The sequence below is a fragment of the Lynx rufus genome, unplaced genomic scaffold, assembly GCF_022079265.1.
Source record: "Lynx rufus isolate CCGP_SWC_20201006 ecotype Redwood Valley unplaced genomic scaffold, mLynRuf1.p SCAF_1, whole genome shotgun sequence".
NCBI lineage: Eukaryota > Metazoa > Chordata > Mammalia > Carnivora > Felidae > Lynx > Lynx rufus.
Window position 1 is genome coordinate 117,311,729 of NW_025814823.1, and position 17,699 is coordinate 117,329,427.

Here is a 17,699-nt window from a genome sequence, read left to right on the forward strand (position 1 = left end):
GGTAGTTACCTAATGACATGTGTTATCTGAAACACTGCATAGGAAAGTCAAGTGAGGAAAGGAGACTTACTGAAGATATTTGAACACAGGAATCATCTCCATACTCAATTCAGCTCAGCACTCTCATACCACTTATAGATGTTTGGCCCAGGTTATTAACATATTCATGTTCCCTTTCAAGTTTTCTTTTCTCATTTAGGAATTGACCTTAATGTATTTAGCTATAATTGAGTTTCTAATATTTTGGCAAAAAGAATTTGAACTGTAGGAAAGGGATATCCTGCAACAGATGCTTGACATTCTTGATGTCAAGAAAAATTTTAGAGTGTTTCAAGCATGTAGGGATAAAATTTATGCCTGTGGAATTCCAAACTGAGAAAACAGATTTGGAGTGCCCTGGGTGGCCCAATTGGAGCATCTCACTCTTGGTTTCAGCTCAGGTCACGATCTCATGGTCCATAGGATCGAACCCCACGACAGAATGGAGACTTCTTGAGATTCTCTCTCTCTCCTTCTCGCTCTCTGACCCTCCCCCACTCACATGTGGGTGCTCTCTCTCTCTCTCTCAAAAATAAATAAAGTTAAAAAAGACTTGAGGCATTTTACTTGAATTGAAAGCAGACGAATAAAAGGACATGAGTTATTTTGTGGGAGAGGGAGGTTGTTCCATATATATATATATATATATATATATATATATAAAACATAGTCTGAACAGTTAGGAGCTGGCAACCAAAATCTTAGAGAACAAAAGGAAAGGTTACCTTTGAAACTTGAGATTAAGAAGATGGTTATTTTGATTCAGAGGTAGTGATAAACTTCTATTAAGGTACAACATGTGGTCCAGTTAAATAGAAGGATAAAAATAAAACACTCTCACGTTTTGCATGTCATTAAATTCCTATGGTACCTACTAGGGTATACTTTTATATTGTTATGGTGAAAGCGTAAAACACTTGATAATCCTTTTCAAAAATTTATTTTATAAGGAGCAAGGAAAACTATATATCTTTGGTCAACCTCCTCCTGAGTATGTCCTATATAGATTTGAGCTCTCCTCCAGTTTCCTCTGGAAAAATTAGGAGGAAAATTATCTGCACATCAGATTGAAAATAATACTGGGGGTTAGTTCATGGCTGCAAAAATTTCCCCATATCACTTGGTGAGGCTGTTTTACCATGTGGTCTATGTTCTAAATCTGGAGAGAAGACTTGGCTTTGTTCTTCCAGTATGTGCATTGCCTCTGATTAGAAGATAAACTTTTCTCATACTCGGTTAATGGCTCTTCTATAGAATCAAATCTCTAATGAATCTTCTTTGGTAGTAAACACTGGAAAAGAGACACATCCAAAACTCATATATTGCCTTGTTCTGTATACCTGAGTCCAACAAACCTGATGGAATAGCAAATCCCATTGTTTGCAAGGCTTTGGACTGCAATTTTCTAAGTAGACTCTGAGCGCCGCTGTTGGCCAATGCGCTGCAAGAGCACGAGTCCACGATCTACCTAAGTGATTTTCTGCGCAGTCACGGAAGCAAGTCTGAAAGGAGATGAAGCCCACACATAGACTCTCTGCTCAGCAAATGATTTTGGAATACAGATTGGGATGCCTTGAAACTGAAGACATTGAGTTTTCTACGTATTGGCAGTAACTATTTTAAACACAATTTGTAAAGCATCTTCTCTTAACATCAGAGGCTGTGGCAGTGCACAAAAGGATGGGAACTAGGGCGAAGCAGAGGAGCTATACCCGGCAGCGGCAAGTACTCTTTCCCTTTCTGCTGCCTTTGTTCTGTGGGGGGCTCTCTGAGCAGATCCGCTACTCTATTCCGGAAGAAATGGCCAGGGGCTCAGTGGTAGGAAACCTTGCTGAAGACCTGGGGCTGCATGTACAGGATTTATTGACCCGCAACTTCAGAGTTAGTGCAGAGAAACAATACTTTACCGTGAACGCAGAGAATGGCAACATACTTGTGAGTGACAGAATAGATAGGGAGTTGCTCTGTCCCCCAAACCCTCTGTGTGTCCTGCCCTTAGAGATTGTGGCAGATAATCCTCTAAATGTTTTTCACATATCTGTGAGGATAGAAGATATAAATGACAATCCACCTTATTTCCCCCAAAATAGCATTGTTTTAAAAATCAATGAACTTGCAATTCTTGGAACTCGATTTGGTTTGGAATCTGCTATAGATGCAGATGTAGGACCTAACTCTCTCCAGAATTACCAACTCAGCTATAATGAGTATTTCTCTCTGATGGTGAAGGATAAGACCGAAGGCAAGAATGCCCCAGAATTAATATTGGAGAAGCCGCTGGACCGGGAACATCAGAGCTCCCATCTTCTGGTCCTGACCGCAGTGGATGGAGGTGACCCAGTCCGAAGTGGCACCGTTCAAATCAAGATTGAGGTCACCGATGCCAATGATAACCCCCCAGTGTTCAGTCAGGATGTGTACAAAGTTAACCTTCCAGAGAACTTGCCCTCAGGCACCTCTGTGCTAAAGGTGACAGCCATCGACCAGGATGAGGGCATCAATGCAGAGATCACCTACTCCTTCAAAACAGTAAGAGATATTGGAAATATGTTTATGCTTGACCATCAAAGTGGAGAAATTAAATCCAAAGGTCCTATAGACTTTGAAAACAGTAGTAGTTATACCATGAGTATAGAAGCCAAGGATGGTGGAGGCATGGCCACTGAATGTAAAATTATAATAGAAATTTTAGATGAGAATGACAATGCCCCAGAGGTCATTTTCACTTCGGTGTCAAGTTCCATAACTGAGGACACAGAACAGGGGATGGTGATTGCTCTGTTCAAAACACATGACAAAGATTCGGGAGAAAATGGAGAGGTCACATGCCTCATAAAAGAAAAAGTTCCTTTTAGAATTGAATCTTCTGCCAATAATTACTACAAACTTGTAACAGATGGGGCCCTGGACCGGGAGAAGACCCCTGTGTACAACGTCACCATCACAGCTACTGACAGGGGAAAGCCGCCTCTTTCCTCTAGCTCAAGCATCACTGTGCACATCGCAGATGTCAACGACAATGCGCCCATTTTCGAACAGGCGTTCTATATGGTCCACATTGCCGAGAACAACCCTCCAGGAGCCTCCATCGCCCAAGTCAGCGCCTCCGACCCCGACCTGGGACCCAACGGCCACGTCTCCTACTCCATCGTGGCCAGCGACCTGGAGCCGCGGGCGCTGGCGTCCTACGTGTCCGTGAGCGCGCAGAGCGGCGTGGTGTTCGCGCAGCGCGCCTTCGACCACGAGCAGCTGCGCGCCTTCGAGCTGACGGTGCAGGCCCGCGACCAGGGCTCGCCCGCGCTCAGCGCGAACGTGAGCCTGCGCGTGTTGGTGGGCGACCGCAACGACAACGCGCCTAGGGTGCTGTACCCGGCGCTGGGGCCCGACGGCTCGGCGCTCTTCGACACGGTGCCGCGCGCCGCGCAGCCCGGCTACCTGGTCACCAAGGTGGTGGCGGTGGACGCCGACTCGGGACACAATGCGTGGCTGTCGTACCACGTGCTGCAGGCCAGCGAGCCCGGACTCTTCAGCCTGGGGCTGCGCACGGGCGAGGTGCGTACTGCGCGTGCTTTGGGCGACAGGGACGGGGCCCGCCAGCGCCTGCTGGTCGCCGTGCGGGACGGGGGACAGCCGCCCCTCTCTGCCACCGCGACGCTGCACCTGGTTTTCGCCGACAGCCTCCAAGAAGTACTGCCGGATGTCAGCGACCGCCCGGAGCCCTCTGACCCCCAGGCCGAGCTGCAGTTTTACCTGGTGGTGGCTTTGGCCTTGATCTCGGTGCTCTTCCTCCTTGCGGTGATTCTGGCGGTGGCCCTGCACCTGCGATGCTCCATCACCCAAACTGCCTGGAACTGCATTCAACCTGGTTTCTGTCATAAGATTGGACCAGGAGTTTCTCCCACCTATAATCCTGAAACTTTGCCTTATTCCTACAATACGTACATTGCCTCCGATTCTCAGAAAACACGGCTTAATTTTCTAACTATGACGTCAGAAATGGGTCCCCGAGGAGATCTCTCTAATGAAGCTTCTTTGGTAATAAGTGTCACTGAGGAGAATAACAAATTAAGCTCTAACGCTGCTGCTGCTTCTGCCCATGTGAGTTTCAATACGTAGGTTTGGTTTTTAATTTTAAAACTATTTTGGCAAAAAAATCTTAAATCATTTGTTCTATCACTTCGTTTGCCCACTCAATATTTTCTGTTCCTTTCTGTGTGGACCCGTAACTTCATTATTAGCCCTCAAGTATTTTGAAATATTTTGACAATTTCACCTGAGATAGTCTTTACCCCCCCCCCACAAATCTCTTTTACTGTGAGAAGTGGGTATTATGATGTTGTTGCCACAGAAATATTTGTAGCTGAAACATAAATGTTTTCTTCCTGTGGGTGTTTACCTTTCTCAGAACATTGATATCTTGAATATATAAGGCTTCTTCTTTATAGCTACAAAGTGAGAGGAAAATGCACAAGGTTGTTTGGTTTTTTTTAAAGGACAGAGTAATGATTTGACAATATTCAGGTATGTTTGCTAGAGATTTTTTGAATCCCCCTGAATAGGCTAAATTTCTTCTCAATCTTTTCTCAGAACTACCTGCAGATTTCCTCCCAGTTTTAAAGATACATTGTGGTATGCCTGCCAAGCATGCTTTTCATCAGAATCTAAATGTTTACATTCATGAAAGCAGAGTAGGGAGAATTTTTCTTTTATTTTGGTGGGCTTTTGAATGTATTACCATTTTCAGTAATTGGAATTGGGTTTGTTACTCAGAAAAAGGTAAGTGTGTAATATTCTTTGGATTGCTAATTTTCTCAAACACTATTTTGTAATATAATATATTAGTAAGTTGTGAAGTACTACCCTCATTTCCCGTAAATGCAAGTTGAAATGCTTCCATTTTGTCCTAAAAATGTTGATGTGTCTTACTCAGTTGACTTCTTGTCAGTGTGCTTCTGATAACGTATACAATTCCATTTCTTATTTTTAGGTTTCCATGTTGTGAAATTTTGATTTTTAAATATTAGATGTTAACAACCTATAGAACAACAATAGTTCTATATAGGTAACTTTGAGAATCTGTTAAAAAAATGCCACCTATCACAGCAAGTGAGAAAGTTTATTCTATTAAAGGATATCTGAAAACAGTAATTTCCTAGGGAGATGTCACATAATAGGTGTCTTTTTGGGGTGGTGATATCAAATTAGGTGCACTAAAATTATAAGGTTGAAATTACTTTGTATAGAAACTTCAGATTCATTTAAAAGCTCATTGAAAAAGACAGAATACACCTACAGCTACAGAAAATAATCTCAAGAAAGTGACTCTATGAAAAATTTTAGAGAAATAAAAATAAGCTCGGAAATAAAAATAAGCTCACTGAAGTTTCTATTAAAAGGAACACTGTAGTTTTTTACTTGGCCCTACTTCCATGCCTATTTGAAGAACAGTACGTGGAGCTATTTAAGGTACAAAAACCAAAAATCCTCAAGATCGTGCAGTAATTCATTAGGGCTCTGAGCACCGCTGTTCACTAATCAGGAAAAGAACAACAGAGTTCCTGCTTGCCTCCTGCTTGCCCAGGAGGGGCGTGAATCGCAAAACACAGATAGAAGCTAACCACCTCAGGATTGTGAAGAAACTGTTGGATTCTGAAGACTGGAAAAGCTGGACCTTACTTCGGTAGTCAAGGGAAGAGGTGAAAATAATCTTGGAGGAAAGTGACAATGATTCCTAGGCGACTGCAAAGGGCTTGTCTTGCTGGGAGTTCTCCTGGGGATTCTGTGGGAAACCAGATGAACCCAAATTCACTATTCAGTTCCTGAGGAGCTGGAGAAAGGCTCAGGGTGGGCAACATCGTCAAGGACCTGGGGTTGGAGCCCTGGGAGCTAGAGGAGCGCGGAGTCCGTATAGTCTCCAGAGGTAGGACTCAGCTTTTAGCTCTAAACCCCCGAAGCGGCAGCCTTATCTCTGCAGACAGGATAGACAGGGGTCTTCAAGTGTCAATTAAATCTGGAGATTCTGTTGGAAGATAAAGTAAAAATATACGAGGTAGTGATAGAAGTGAGAGACATTAATGATAATGCCCCCTATTTCCGGGAAGATGAATTAGAAATAAAAATGAATGAAAACGCAGCCACTGGGTTGCAGTTCCCGCTTCCCCACACTTGGGATCCGGATATCGGGAAGAACTCTCTTCAGAGCTACGGACTCAGTAGTAATAATACTCACTTCTGCCTGGACATGCAAAGCGGAGTGGATGGTAACAAGTATCCAGAACTGGTTTTGGAGCGCACCTTGGACCGGGAGCAGAAGGCTGTTCATCACCTGGTTCTCACAGCCTCCGATGGGGGGTGACCCAGTGCGCACAAGCACTGAGCGAATTCGTGTGATGGCAGCTGATGTGAATGGCAACACACTAATATTTGCTCAGTCCGAGTACCGCGTGAGTGTTCCAGAGAACATGGTGGTGGGCACTAAGCTGCTTCTGGTAAGGGCTGCCGACTCTGACGAAGGAGCCAATGCGGAAGTGATATTCCTTCTGTTATGTAGACTACAATGCGGCCCCGGTTTTCAAACTAGATGCTAATTTAGGGACAATTTCAACAATAGGGGACCTGAACCATGAGGAATCGAGATTCTACGAGATGGAAAGGCAAGCAATGGATAAAATAGGATATTCTGCAGGAGCCAAAGTCCTGATCACAATATTGGATGTAAATGATAATGCCCCTGAAATAGTTGTCACCTCTCTCTCTCTCCAGCTCCATTCTGGAAAACTCTCCCAGAGGGACATTAATTGTCCTTTTAAATGTAAATGATCAAGACTCTGGGGAAAGTGGACAAGTGACCTGTTTCATCCGAGAGTATGTGCCATTTAAATTATAAAAGTCTTGTGGAAATTACTATACATTAGTGACAGACACACTCCTCGACTGAGAAAAGGTTCCTAGATACATCACGGTGATCGCCAGTGACAGAGGAAGTCCTCCCCTGTCCACAGAAACTCACGTCTCACTGAAAGTAGCAGACACCAAAGACAACCTGCCAGCCTTCTCCGACGCTTTCTAATCTACCTATATTGCAGAGAACAACCCTAGAAGAGCCTCCATAAGGTTCCTCAAAAAATTAAAAATAGACCTACCCTATGACCCAGCAGTAGCACTGCTAGGAATTTACCCAAGGGATACAGGAGTACTGATGCATAGGGGCACTTGTACCCCAATGTTTATAGCAGCACTCTCAACAATAGCCAAATTATGGAAAGAGCCTAAATGCCCATCAACTGATAAATGGATAAAGAAATTGTGGTTTATATACACAATGGAGTACTACGTGGCCATGAGAAAGAAGGAAATATGGCTCTTTGTAGCAACGTGGATGGAACTGGAGAGTGTGATGCTAAGTGAAATAAGCCATACAGAGAAAGACAGATACCATATGGTTTCACTCTTATGTGGATCCTGAGAAACTTAACAGAAACCCATGGGGGAGGGGAAGGGAAAAAAAAAAAAAGAGGTTAGAGTGGAAGAGAGCCAAAGCATAAGAGACTCTTAAAAACTGAGAACAAACTGAGGGTTGATGGGGGGAGGGAGGGAGGAGAGGGTGGGTGATGGGTATTGAGGAGGGCACCTTTTGGGATGAGCACTGGGTGTTGTATGGAAACCAATTTGACAATAAATTTCATATATTGGGAAAAAAAAGAAATACATGACAAGGTAAAAAAAAAAAAAATGGCCTACGACCCGGACTATGGAGAGAACGCCCAGGTCACTTACTTCCTAGCCAAAAACACCCTCCCTGGACCACCGCTATCCTACATTTCCATCAACTCCAACACTGGCGTTCTGTATGCACTGCGTTCCTTCGGCTATGAGCAGTTCCAAGACATGCAGCTACAAGTGATGGCGCGTGACAGCGGCGATCCTCCACTCAGCATCAATGTGTCTCTGAGCCTGTTCGTGGTGGACCAGAATGACAACGTGACAGAAGTCCTGTACCCCACTCTCTCCACTGACGTTTCCACAGGCGTGGAGCTGGCACCACGATCCGCAGAGCCCGGCACCTTGGTGACCAAGGTGGTGGCGGTGGACAACCACTCTGGTCAGAACACCTGGCTGTTCTACAGTCTGCTCAAGGCTAGCGAGCCAGGCAGGGCTCTTTGCGGTGGGGCTGCACACGGGCGAGGTGCTCACTGCACGGGCCCTGCTGGACAGCGATTCGCTCAAGCAGAGCCTGGTGGTGGTGGTGCAGGATCACCGCCAGCCCCCTCTCTCGGCCACCATCACGCTCACCGTGGCCTTCGCCGACAGCATCCTAGACTTCTGGCTGATCTGGGCAATGTCCAGCCTCCAGCTGACCCTGACTCTTCAGACCACACGCTGTACTTGGTGGTGGCCGTAGCCGCAACCTCCTGCGTCTTCCACGTCATTGTTATCGTGCGGCTGGCGCTCAGTCTGAGGCGCTGGCACGCCTGGAGTCGGCTCCAGGGTTCAAGAGGCGGGCTGGTGGGCGTGTCCGCCTCGGGCTTTGTGGGCGTGGACAGGGTGCGCGCTTTCCCGCAGACATATTCCACGAGGTTTCCCTCCCCGCGGACTCTCGCGGGAATCACGTGATCTTCCCACAGCCTGATGATGCAGACAGGCGCCTGAGCCGGGAGTGCAGTGGGAGAAACGACCCTCTTCTGCTGTTAGGTAGTTGGCTTTTTCTAAATATAACTATCCATTAATGAATGTATGTTCAGTATATATTCAGCATTGATAAAGCACACACTAAAAAATTTGTATACGCGTGGCAGACACCAGTGACCAACCTGGAGGTCTTCTCTCAGGGCTCCCATCACGCCTTCTCTCACGCCTTATTTGTGATAGTGTTTGTATATTATAATATTATAATCACTCTAGTACTTTGTTAGTATCCTGTGTAATTTTTCTAATTAACAAGATATGCCTGCTTTTAATTGGTCTTTTTATTTACCATTGGCCGTGCAACATTTTTTAAAATGTTAATTTTTGAGAGCATGCAAACAGGGGAGGGGCAGAGAAGGGGGGACAGAGGATCTGAAGTGGGCTCTGTGCTGACAGCAGCAAGCCAGATGGGGCCTGGAACTCAGAAACTGCTAGATTATGAACTGAGCAAAAGTCGGGGGCCGACTGAGCCACCCAGGTGCCCGTACATAACATTTTTATGTTGAACAGCTGATGCTAGTTTATCCGTTAAAAACACAAATTCTTGGAGCACCTGGGTGGCTCAGTGGGTTAAGTGTTGGTTTCTTGATATCAGCTCAGGTCTTGATCTCAGGGTCCTGAGTTCAGGCCCTGTGTTGGGCTCTCTGCTGGCGAAGAGCCTACTTACACACACATTCTTGTAGAGAAATTCACTGTAATTTATAAAAAGCATAAATGAAATTTTTAATAAACTTTTATGGGTAGAGGGGCTTCTAACTACATATGAAACTGCTAACGAATTAATGAAGTGCATTTAATTTCTTTTAACGTGAAGTAATTCTGGTCATTAGTAATGCATACATTTGTACTTTCTCAGGTCTTAAGTCATTACATGGTTTCATACAATTCTTGAACTTAAAAATACACCAAGTTTATTTCCTACATGCTTAAAACTTTCTCAGTGAAATATGCAAACAGGGGCAACTGGCTGGCTTAGTTGGTAGATCATGTGACTCTTGATCTTGGGGTTGTGAGTTTGAGCCCCATGTTGAGTATAGCGATTACTTAAAAATAAAATCTTAAAAAAATAAAAAAGAAATATGCAAACAGTGTAAGTGTTGTCATGAAGAAAAACTGAAGAGATTGTTTATTTTTTAGACTTATTAGAGATTTTGGGATGGCAATGTCTGTATGTGTTTCCAGGTGAGGTATTTCTTTAGTTTAGCAGTACGGACTGCTGATCTTAATGATGACTTTGTGGAACACGCAGCTAACAAATTGTGTTTTGAGTGTTTTGGTAATGTGGTGAATATGTAGTAATCTCTTTTATATAAGTTTCCTGTAACTTTCACACACAGAAAAAATTTTTGGATAGTGCTCAGATTCTAAGTGTTTCTTGAGAGCCTTATGCTTCTAGTATAATGTTGAACCTAAATTGAACACTAATGTATAGTAGTCTTAGGAAAACATTGCTGGAATCTCTGAAAAGCCTGGATTTTTTAGTGAATTCCATACAGGAGTAGGGAATCCTAGCATCCTTATTTTTTGTTGTTGTTGCCTGTCTCCTTCCAAAGATACAGTAGTTAATATCTGGACTTACGGAAGAAGTTAGAAATCGTTTGAGAAAGAAAGGTAATCAAATGGCCCTAAAGTGAGACGTGTTACTGGTAATGAAATTCACATGTCACTTTATATTTTGTGACAACCAAGACAAAAAAAGGAAAAATAGTATGGTTCTGTCTGATTTTTTTTAAAGGAAGTTTTTGAGCTGATCTAAAAATGTAAATTTTGTATTTTAAGTTCCAGGTGAAACTTAATGAGTAGAACTTTCTAAATGATATCATCAGGATTAGACGGCAGTGTAACGTCCTGTTTTGTAAAAGCTATCAAAATGTTTATCACAAGGCTGGTTTTCATATGGTGGTCAATTCAAAATGAAAGACATAACACACAACAGAAATTATTTGGGAAGCTAAACTGCTATAGTCCAGTTATGCTGACTTCTGTTCACTTAACCTGATTTAGAGACAAATGATTACAAGTTGGGACAATGAACAATCATGACCTTTAGGCTGTATCTCATATAGCAATGATCTTAACTAATGCTTTCAGTTGAGCTAAATAGGCTCCATTAATTAGTTGTTAAGTGAATGAATGGACAAATGTGTGTGCTCTGGGGATTACTTGCTATCGGTATTCTAAGATATAATATAGAAAAGTAGCAGCTTTGCAATGAGGTAATTCCTAAATTTGTGACCTTTAACAAGTTTTTTAAATCTCTAGCAGCTTCAGCAAAATAGAGATAATGTATAATTTGAAAGATTGTGGTGAGGAGTAGTGATAACATATAAACCATCTTGTTTATAATAGGTAATTAATGGTGGCCATATTTTTACATTGTTGATATAAAAAGGAGTCAAGCTTTCAATATTAGCTTACTTGACATTTTGTGAAAAGTAATGATTTGTGTGCTTCTATGGGTGGTACAATGGGATGACATGTGAATGGAAGTAAAACTATTCTAGAATTTTTATGAAAGCTAATTTAAAAAGCTTAAGTGCTTAGGTGCATTCATTTGTAAATTTTTTTAAAAAATGAATTATAATTGACATACAATATTGTATTAGTTTCAGGTGTATGACAGTGATTCAGCATTTTTATATGTTACGAAATGATCACCTTGATATGTCTAATTATTGTCACTATACAGAGTTATTACAATATTATTGACAATTCTCTATGCTGTATGTTACATTGACCATAGGTGTAGTTACTGTCTGTCACTACACAAAGTTATTACAGTATTACTGACTTTCCTTTGTTGTGTATTACATCCCTATGACTTACATTATAACTGGTTTATACTAATTGATCCCCTCCACCAAAGGGGATTAGATGATGAATAGCTTATAAACAGAAATGTATTGCTCACTGTTTTGAAGGCCGGAATTCTGAGATAAGGGTGCCAGGATGGTCAGGTGAGGGCTTCCTTCTAGATCACAGGCTTTTGGCTGTGACCTCACATGGCAGAATGGGCAAAGGATCTCCCTAGGCACATTCTTGATTGAGAAACCCCTGTTTGGGGTCATAAAAGATCAGGAACCATTGTTTTGGATGGGACAGTTGTAGGAGTGTTAATTTGTCTCTTTCTGAACCATAGTGAAACCTAACCAAGGGTCCTATGAAATTTCTCCTTTAAAGGAACTTTTTACTTCATTAGGATTGTTAGGATGATTTAACTGGAAAAAGTATCATCAAAACCTGAAAGTTGGAGTCATTTGGTTTTGGCAACATGAGAGTTTAAGCTAACATAACACATTTAATGTAACATGTCAGTCTTAGCTTTAGAATATTTGTTGATAATTTAGGATTGATAATTAGTATATTTGTTGATATTTTTTAGAGAAACTAGGCAGTAGGTTTGGATGCTTCTTTTGTGCTTGTTCCAGTAATGAAATTATGTGAAAGACTGTGTTTTCTTCCTGTGTGTTAAGGAAGGTGGGTTTGCATTCATTTAATCTAATAAGTTAAAGTGTTCAGCTATAACTTAAAAGTTGCAGCTCCACTATTTCATACCACCTGACGTGGAAATGTAATCTGCCAGCAGATATTCTTCCTCCACATCCATTCTAGAAGAGATTTTATGCTGTTTGAAGCAGAAATAGGCTAGGATTCTTGGTGAGACTGTACATCTTGTTGAGACTATGCAACCCGTAGATCATTTTATTTTTTTATTTTTTTTCTGGAGATTTAATCTCTGCAGTCTTTATTTTTTTAACGTTTATTTATTTTTCAGACAGAGAGAGACAGAGCATGAACGGGGGAGGGTCAGAGAGAGAGGGAGACACAGAATCTGAAACAGGCTCCAGGCTCTGAGCGGTCAGCACAGAGCCTGACGCAGGGCTCGAACTCACGGACCGTGAGATCATGACCTGAGCTGAAGTCAGACGCTTAACCGACTGAGCCACCCAGGCGCCCCCCCCCCATACATCATTTTAAACTGAATTAGAAGGCTAATGATAAATAAATGGGCTTTATCACAGTTTTCTTAGTTACATGTGACAGAGTATAGCTGTGATCATGAACAGTTCTGATGAAAATTATATTTTTGTGCCATATACCAGGTTAAAAAAAAAAACACCTCCACATGAAATATGTGTAGTTCTTTGTATGTCAGTTATACCTCAGTAAAGCTACTTCAAAAAATTTTAAAGCAAACACCTGTGAAGGGTTGTTGATCAAAGAGATGTTGATCAAATAGGTTTACTACTCTCTAGAGTTACACTTAGAGTTCATTTTTAGGAAACCATATCTAATGAAAAGCTATCAATAAAAGAACACACTGTTTAGGATTCTTAAAATGTGGCAGGAAAAGATAGCTTATGAAATGTAATTGAAAAATTTTTAATGTTTATGTATTTTCAGAAAGAGACAGAGAACATAAGCGGGGGGGGGGGGGAGAGACAGAGAGAGAGAGAGAGAGAGAGAGAGAGAGAGAGAGAGAGAGAGAATGAATCCTAAGCATGATCCATGCTGTCAGTACAGAGCCCGGGCTCAGGGCTCAAACCCACAAACTGTGAGATCATGACCTGAGCTGAAATCAAGAGTCAGACGCTTAACTGACTGAGTCACCCAGGCGCCCTGAAAATATATTTGCTAGAGTATGAGTTTACTTGATACCAAATGGGAAGAGTTGTGGTTCAGAAAAATGTGAAGAAATTGTTATCAGATGAACCATAGACTCAATAATTTGTATGTAAAAGAAATCAATATCTCCACAATTTCTCTTAGAGAAGCCATAGAAGGACAAGTATAATTTCTTAGTTCATCTTTAAGTCTCTGAAGCATTCCACACAATGGTTTGTACCCCTTCTAAATATTCAGTAAAAGGCTTCAGTTCAGTGACTAGAAAGTAGTCTCTTGGGGAAAAATCATAGCACAAACTACTTATTTTACATTTGCTTTTCCTCTATATCAAACTCCTAATAAGAGCCAACTCTCTGACCTATCTATGCAAAGCTAAGGAACTGGAGATGTGTCAACATTTTTAAATAGTTGCCTCTGTACATAAGCTTTCAATATTGTGAAACTTCTTAGATGCTTTCTGCGTATTTGCAGCTGAAGATCCAGCCAGTAGTTCATCCTGAGACTTCCATACAAAAAAAAATTAAAGTAAACTTATTTTTATTTAATTTTATAAGTTTATTAATTTATTTCAGAGAGAGAGAGAGAGAGTGCAAACAGGGGAAGGGGAGAGAGAAAATCCCAAGTAGGCTCTGTGCTGTCAGCGCAGAGCCCAACCCTGGGGCTCCATCTCACAAACTGTGAGATCATGACCTGAGCTGAAATCAAGAATCAGACTCTTAACCGACTGAGTCACCCAGTCGCCCCACAAAAAAATTTTTTTTAAAAAAGAGACAACCTAAAAAATAACTTAAGCATGAAGAGCTATAAAAACAAGTCATGGGGCACCTGGGTGGCTCAGTCGGTTAAGTGTCTGACTTCGGCACAGGTCATGATCTCACAGTTTGTGGGTTTGAGCCCCATGTCGGGCTCTGTGCTGACAGCTCAGAGCCTGGAGCCTGTTTCGGATTCTGTGTCTCCCTCTCTCTCTCTGCCCCTCCCTTGTTCACACTCTGTCTCTGTCTCAAGAATAAATAAACATTAAAAAAAATTAAAAAAAAACAAGTCACCACTTTGACCTCATATGCTGGAGTCAGTGAGAATATAAATTCCCAGGAATATTTAATTGCATGAATAAGGCTGTACTACTGCTGCTTCTCAGTCTACAAATTCCAGTGAGAAACATCTTTCTCAGCTCTTAAGATCATTGAACTCTGATTACTTCAGGCTGAAGTCCTAAGGCAGAGACTTAGAGTGTTGCTGTGAGTCACTGTGGAAATAGAGGTTAACAGGGAGATCTGTAAGGTTTCTGCTGGGTGACTTTATTCATTGGACCCTTCCAAGGATATAGGTCTATGTGTCCAGGACTTGGTTGTTCAGAAGCTGTGGATTAATGTGGTAAAAGAATACTTCACTCTGAGTTAAGAAAGCGGACACTTAATTGTAACAGGATGGACCTGAAACAGATATGCCCATATGCCATGGTTTGTGTCAAATGTTTAGAAATGGTAGTTGAAAATCCTTTAAATGTTTTCTACATTAGATAGTCAAGATGCAAAGTTCAGCAGGAGCGTTACTGACTTAAATGTCTGAGTTGACCCAGCTTGGGGCAAGATTTGTAATAGAACCTACAGAAGACACTGATGTTGGAAGCAATTTTGCCACCTTAGCAGCAGGACTATATTTGTCTTTGAAGTAAAAGAGATCAACAGTGGAAACAAATAGGTTGAACCTGCGTTAGAGAAGCCAATAGACTAGGAAAAGCAAAACTCACATGGCTTAGTCCTGACAGCCTTAGATGTCAAAGACAGCCCCAAAGCAGCACTGCTTAGATCTCCACCCTGGTGGTTGATGCAACTGTATCTCCCTACTCATTTTCAGCCAGAATGTATACGGGGTCATCCTTTGAGAAAACGTGCTGCCTGAGCCACTTCCATTGGTGAGGATGAGGGCTGCTGATCCATATGAGAGCAGTAAAGTGGAGATCAGATATATCTTGGCAGCCCAGAGTACCTGTATCCAGTTTCATCTTGATCACAGTTGTGTTGAAATGAAAACTTTTAAGTTCATTGGGCTGTGATGAGATTTAAAAATGTTCTATGGTTTTGGAAGCAAGGAACAGCGATGGGGAGGACTGGTTGCCTGGTGTAGTTGAGATCAAAATTTTCGGTGATAATGACAATCCCAGAGCTGATACTTACTTTTATTTCTACAATGATTTCTGAAGATTCCCTACCTTTGACAGTAATCACTTTGTATAAAACACAGGATCCAGGGGTACCTGGCTGGCTTAGTCAGAAGAGCATGTGACTCATGAGTTCAAGCCTGACATGGGCTGTGGAGAATACTTAAATAAATTAAAAAAAAAAAAAACTTTAAAACAAAAAAACCCACATGATCCAGATTTGGGAGAAAACAGGGAGGTCACATTTCTGGTATAGATTCAGAATTGAATCTATCACTAGTTCTGTCTTTTATCAGTAATTACTACATGCTTGCAACAGATGGGGCCCTGGACTAGGAGCTGACCCTAGGGTACAATGTTACCTCTTACCTCTCTCTTCCAGCCGAAGGACCACCCTCTACACGTTGGTGACATCAACAGCAGGCCAGTTTTCCACCAGGCCACCTAGTGGTCCATGTGGCCCAAAACAGCCCTCCCTGGCACCTTCATCGCCCAAGTCTGCACCTCAGATCCTGAGCTGGGATCCAACAGCAAATATCTCCCTACCCCCTTGTGGCTGGTATGGATACTTAAAGTGAATTTGAGGTAGCACAGAATGCTGGATAGGGTTGTTCGTTGTAATCAGGTGGATCCAAATAATGTTAGCATAACATTTCACTCAACTTACATTTTACAAACATTTGAAAAATTATGGAATAACATTTACAATTAAAATTCCCTTTTATATATCACTGTCAGTGGTTTGGAAGATTGCAGTCTAAAATGTAACAAAAAAAGGAAAAGGAAATCTTAACCTTGGAAAGTGTATTTAGATAAATTGGGTAATAAGAAAGTTGAAAAGAGTGAATTACTGGCAAGTCAAGAGAAATAGAATATTAGTAAGAAGATACATAAAAGTGTGTCTGGTTAGTCATGGTAGGATTCCTTACTGGTGTGGATTCTATTGTTTGTCCAAACTATGTTAACTTTATTACCTCCCTGGTGATCTCTAAAAGGAATTCATATAATCACATAATTTGGCATATTCAACCTGGTTTCTTTTGCTCACCTGAAGAGTTTGCTAAAGCTTGGAAACCAAGAAAAGGCAAGAATCTCAACAAATATGTGCCACTGGCGTATCACTTTATCTTGTGTAGTGTTTTCTCTAGCAGTGTGTTAGGGAAGGCAGTGAGTATTCCTGGTGAGCAAAGGGCACTTATTTAATACATGTTGACTCTTTCCTTTCCTTTATTTTATTTTAGTTTATTTTAAAAAAATTTTTTTCAACGTTTTATTTATTTTTGGGACAGAGAGAGACAGAGCATGAATGGGGGAGGGGCAGAGAGAGAGGGAGACACAGAATCGGAAACAGGCTCCAGGCTCCGAGCCATCAGCCCAGAGCCTGACGCGGGGCTCGAACTCACGGACTGCGAGATCGTGACCTGGCTGAAGTCGGACGCTTAACCGACTGTGCCACCCAGGCGCCCCTATTTTTAATGTTTATTTTTGAGGGGGATGGGGCACAGAGAGGGAAATAGAGGATCTGAGGTGGGCTGTGTCCTGACAGCAAAGAACCTGATGTAGGGCTCCAACTCTCAAACCAGGAGATCATGACCTGAGCCTAAGTCTGACTGAGCCACTCAGGACTCCCCTATCTTATTTTACGTTGATTTTTGCATGTGATATGTGGTAGGAATTCATTGAGGTAGGAGTCAAGGTTCTTGACTTTTTTCTTTTTTCTTTTGTTCTTTTGTTGAAAGGATGTTCCTTTTCCTATTGAATTACTTTGGCCCCCTTGTTGAAAATCATTTGATATAAGTTGGTCTGTTTCTATACTTCCTGTCATGTGCCATGGATCTGTTTGTCCATCCTTCTGCCACAACCACACTGTCTTGATTATTGTCGCTTCATAGTGAGTCTTGAAGTCAGGTTGGTGAATCCTCCCATTTTTTTTCCTTGTTTTTTTTTCAGCATTGTTCTGACTGTTCATAATCTTTTTCTCTTTCCAAATAAAAGTCATCTTCTCACTATAGAGGGAAAAAGCCTGCAAGGGTTTTGAATGGGACTGCACTAAATCTATAAATCTTTTGGGAGAGGGGTCATCTTAACAATAATGAGACTTCTAACCTATGAGAGTGGTACTATATTTCCATGTATCTAGATCTTCTTTAACTTCTTTTAGCAGTGTTTTATAGTTTTTAGTGTAGAG

The 17,699-nt window shown here is 41.9% G+C and overlaps 2 protein-coding genes and 1 pseudogene across 2 annotated transcripts in view; all 3 read left to right on the top strand.

Annotated features, from left to right (window-relative positions):
* LOC124516700 (protocadherin gamma-C5) overlaps nucleotides 1-17,699 on the top strand; it is a 79,992-nt gene that overhangs the window by 8,381 nt on the left and 53,912 nt on the right. The window lies entirely within an intron of this gene.
* On the top strand, nucleotides 1,629-4,155 carry LOC124514846 (protocadherin gamma-B2-like). The gene has a single exon (XM_047083563.1). It carries the CDS (start codon nucleotides 1,720-1,722, stop codon nucleotides 4,153-4,155), a length of 2,436 nt encoding a protein of 811 aa, XP_046939519.1. The 5' UTR covers nucleotides 1,629-1,719.
* Nucleotides 5,843-17,699, top strand: part of LOC124515475 (protocadherin gamma-A12-like) — a 31,756-nt pseudogene continuing 19,899 nt past the window's right edge.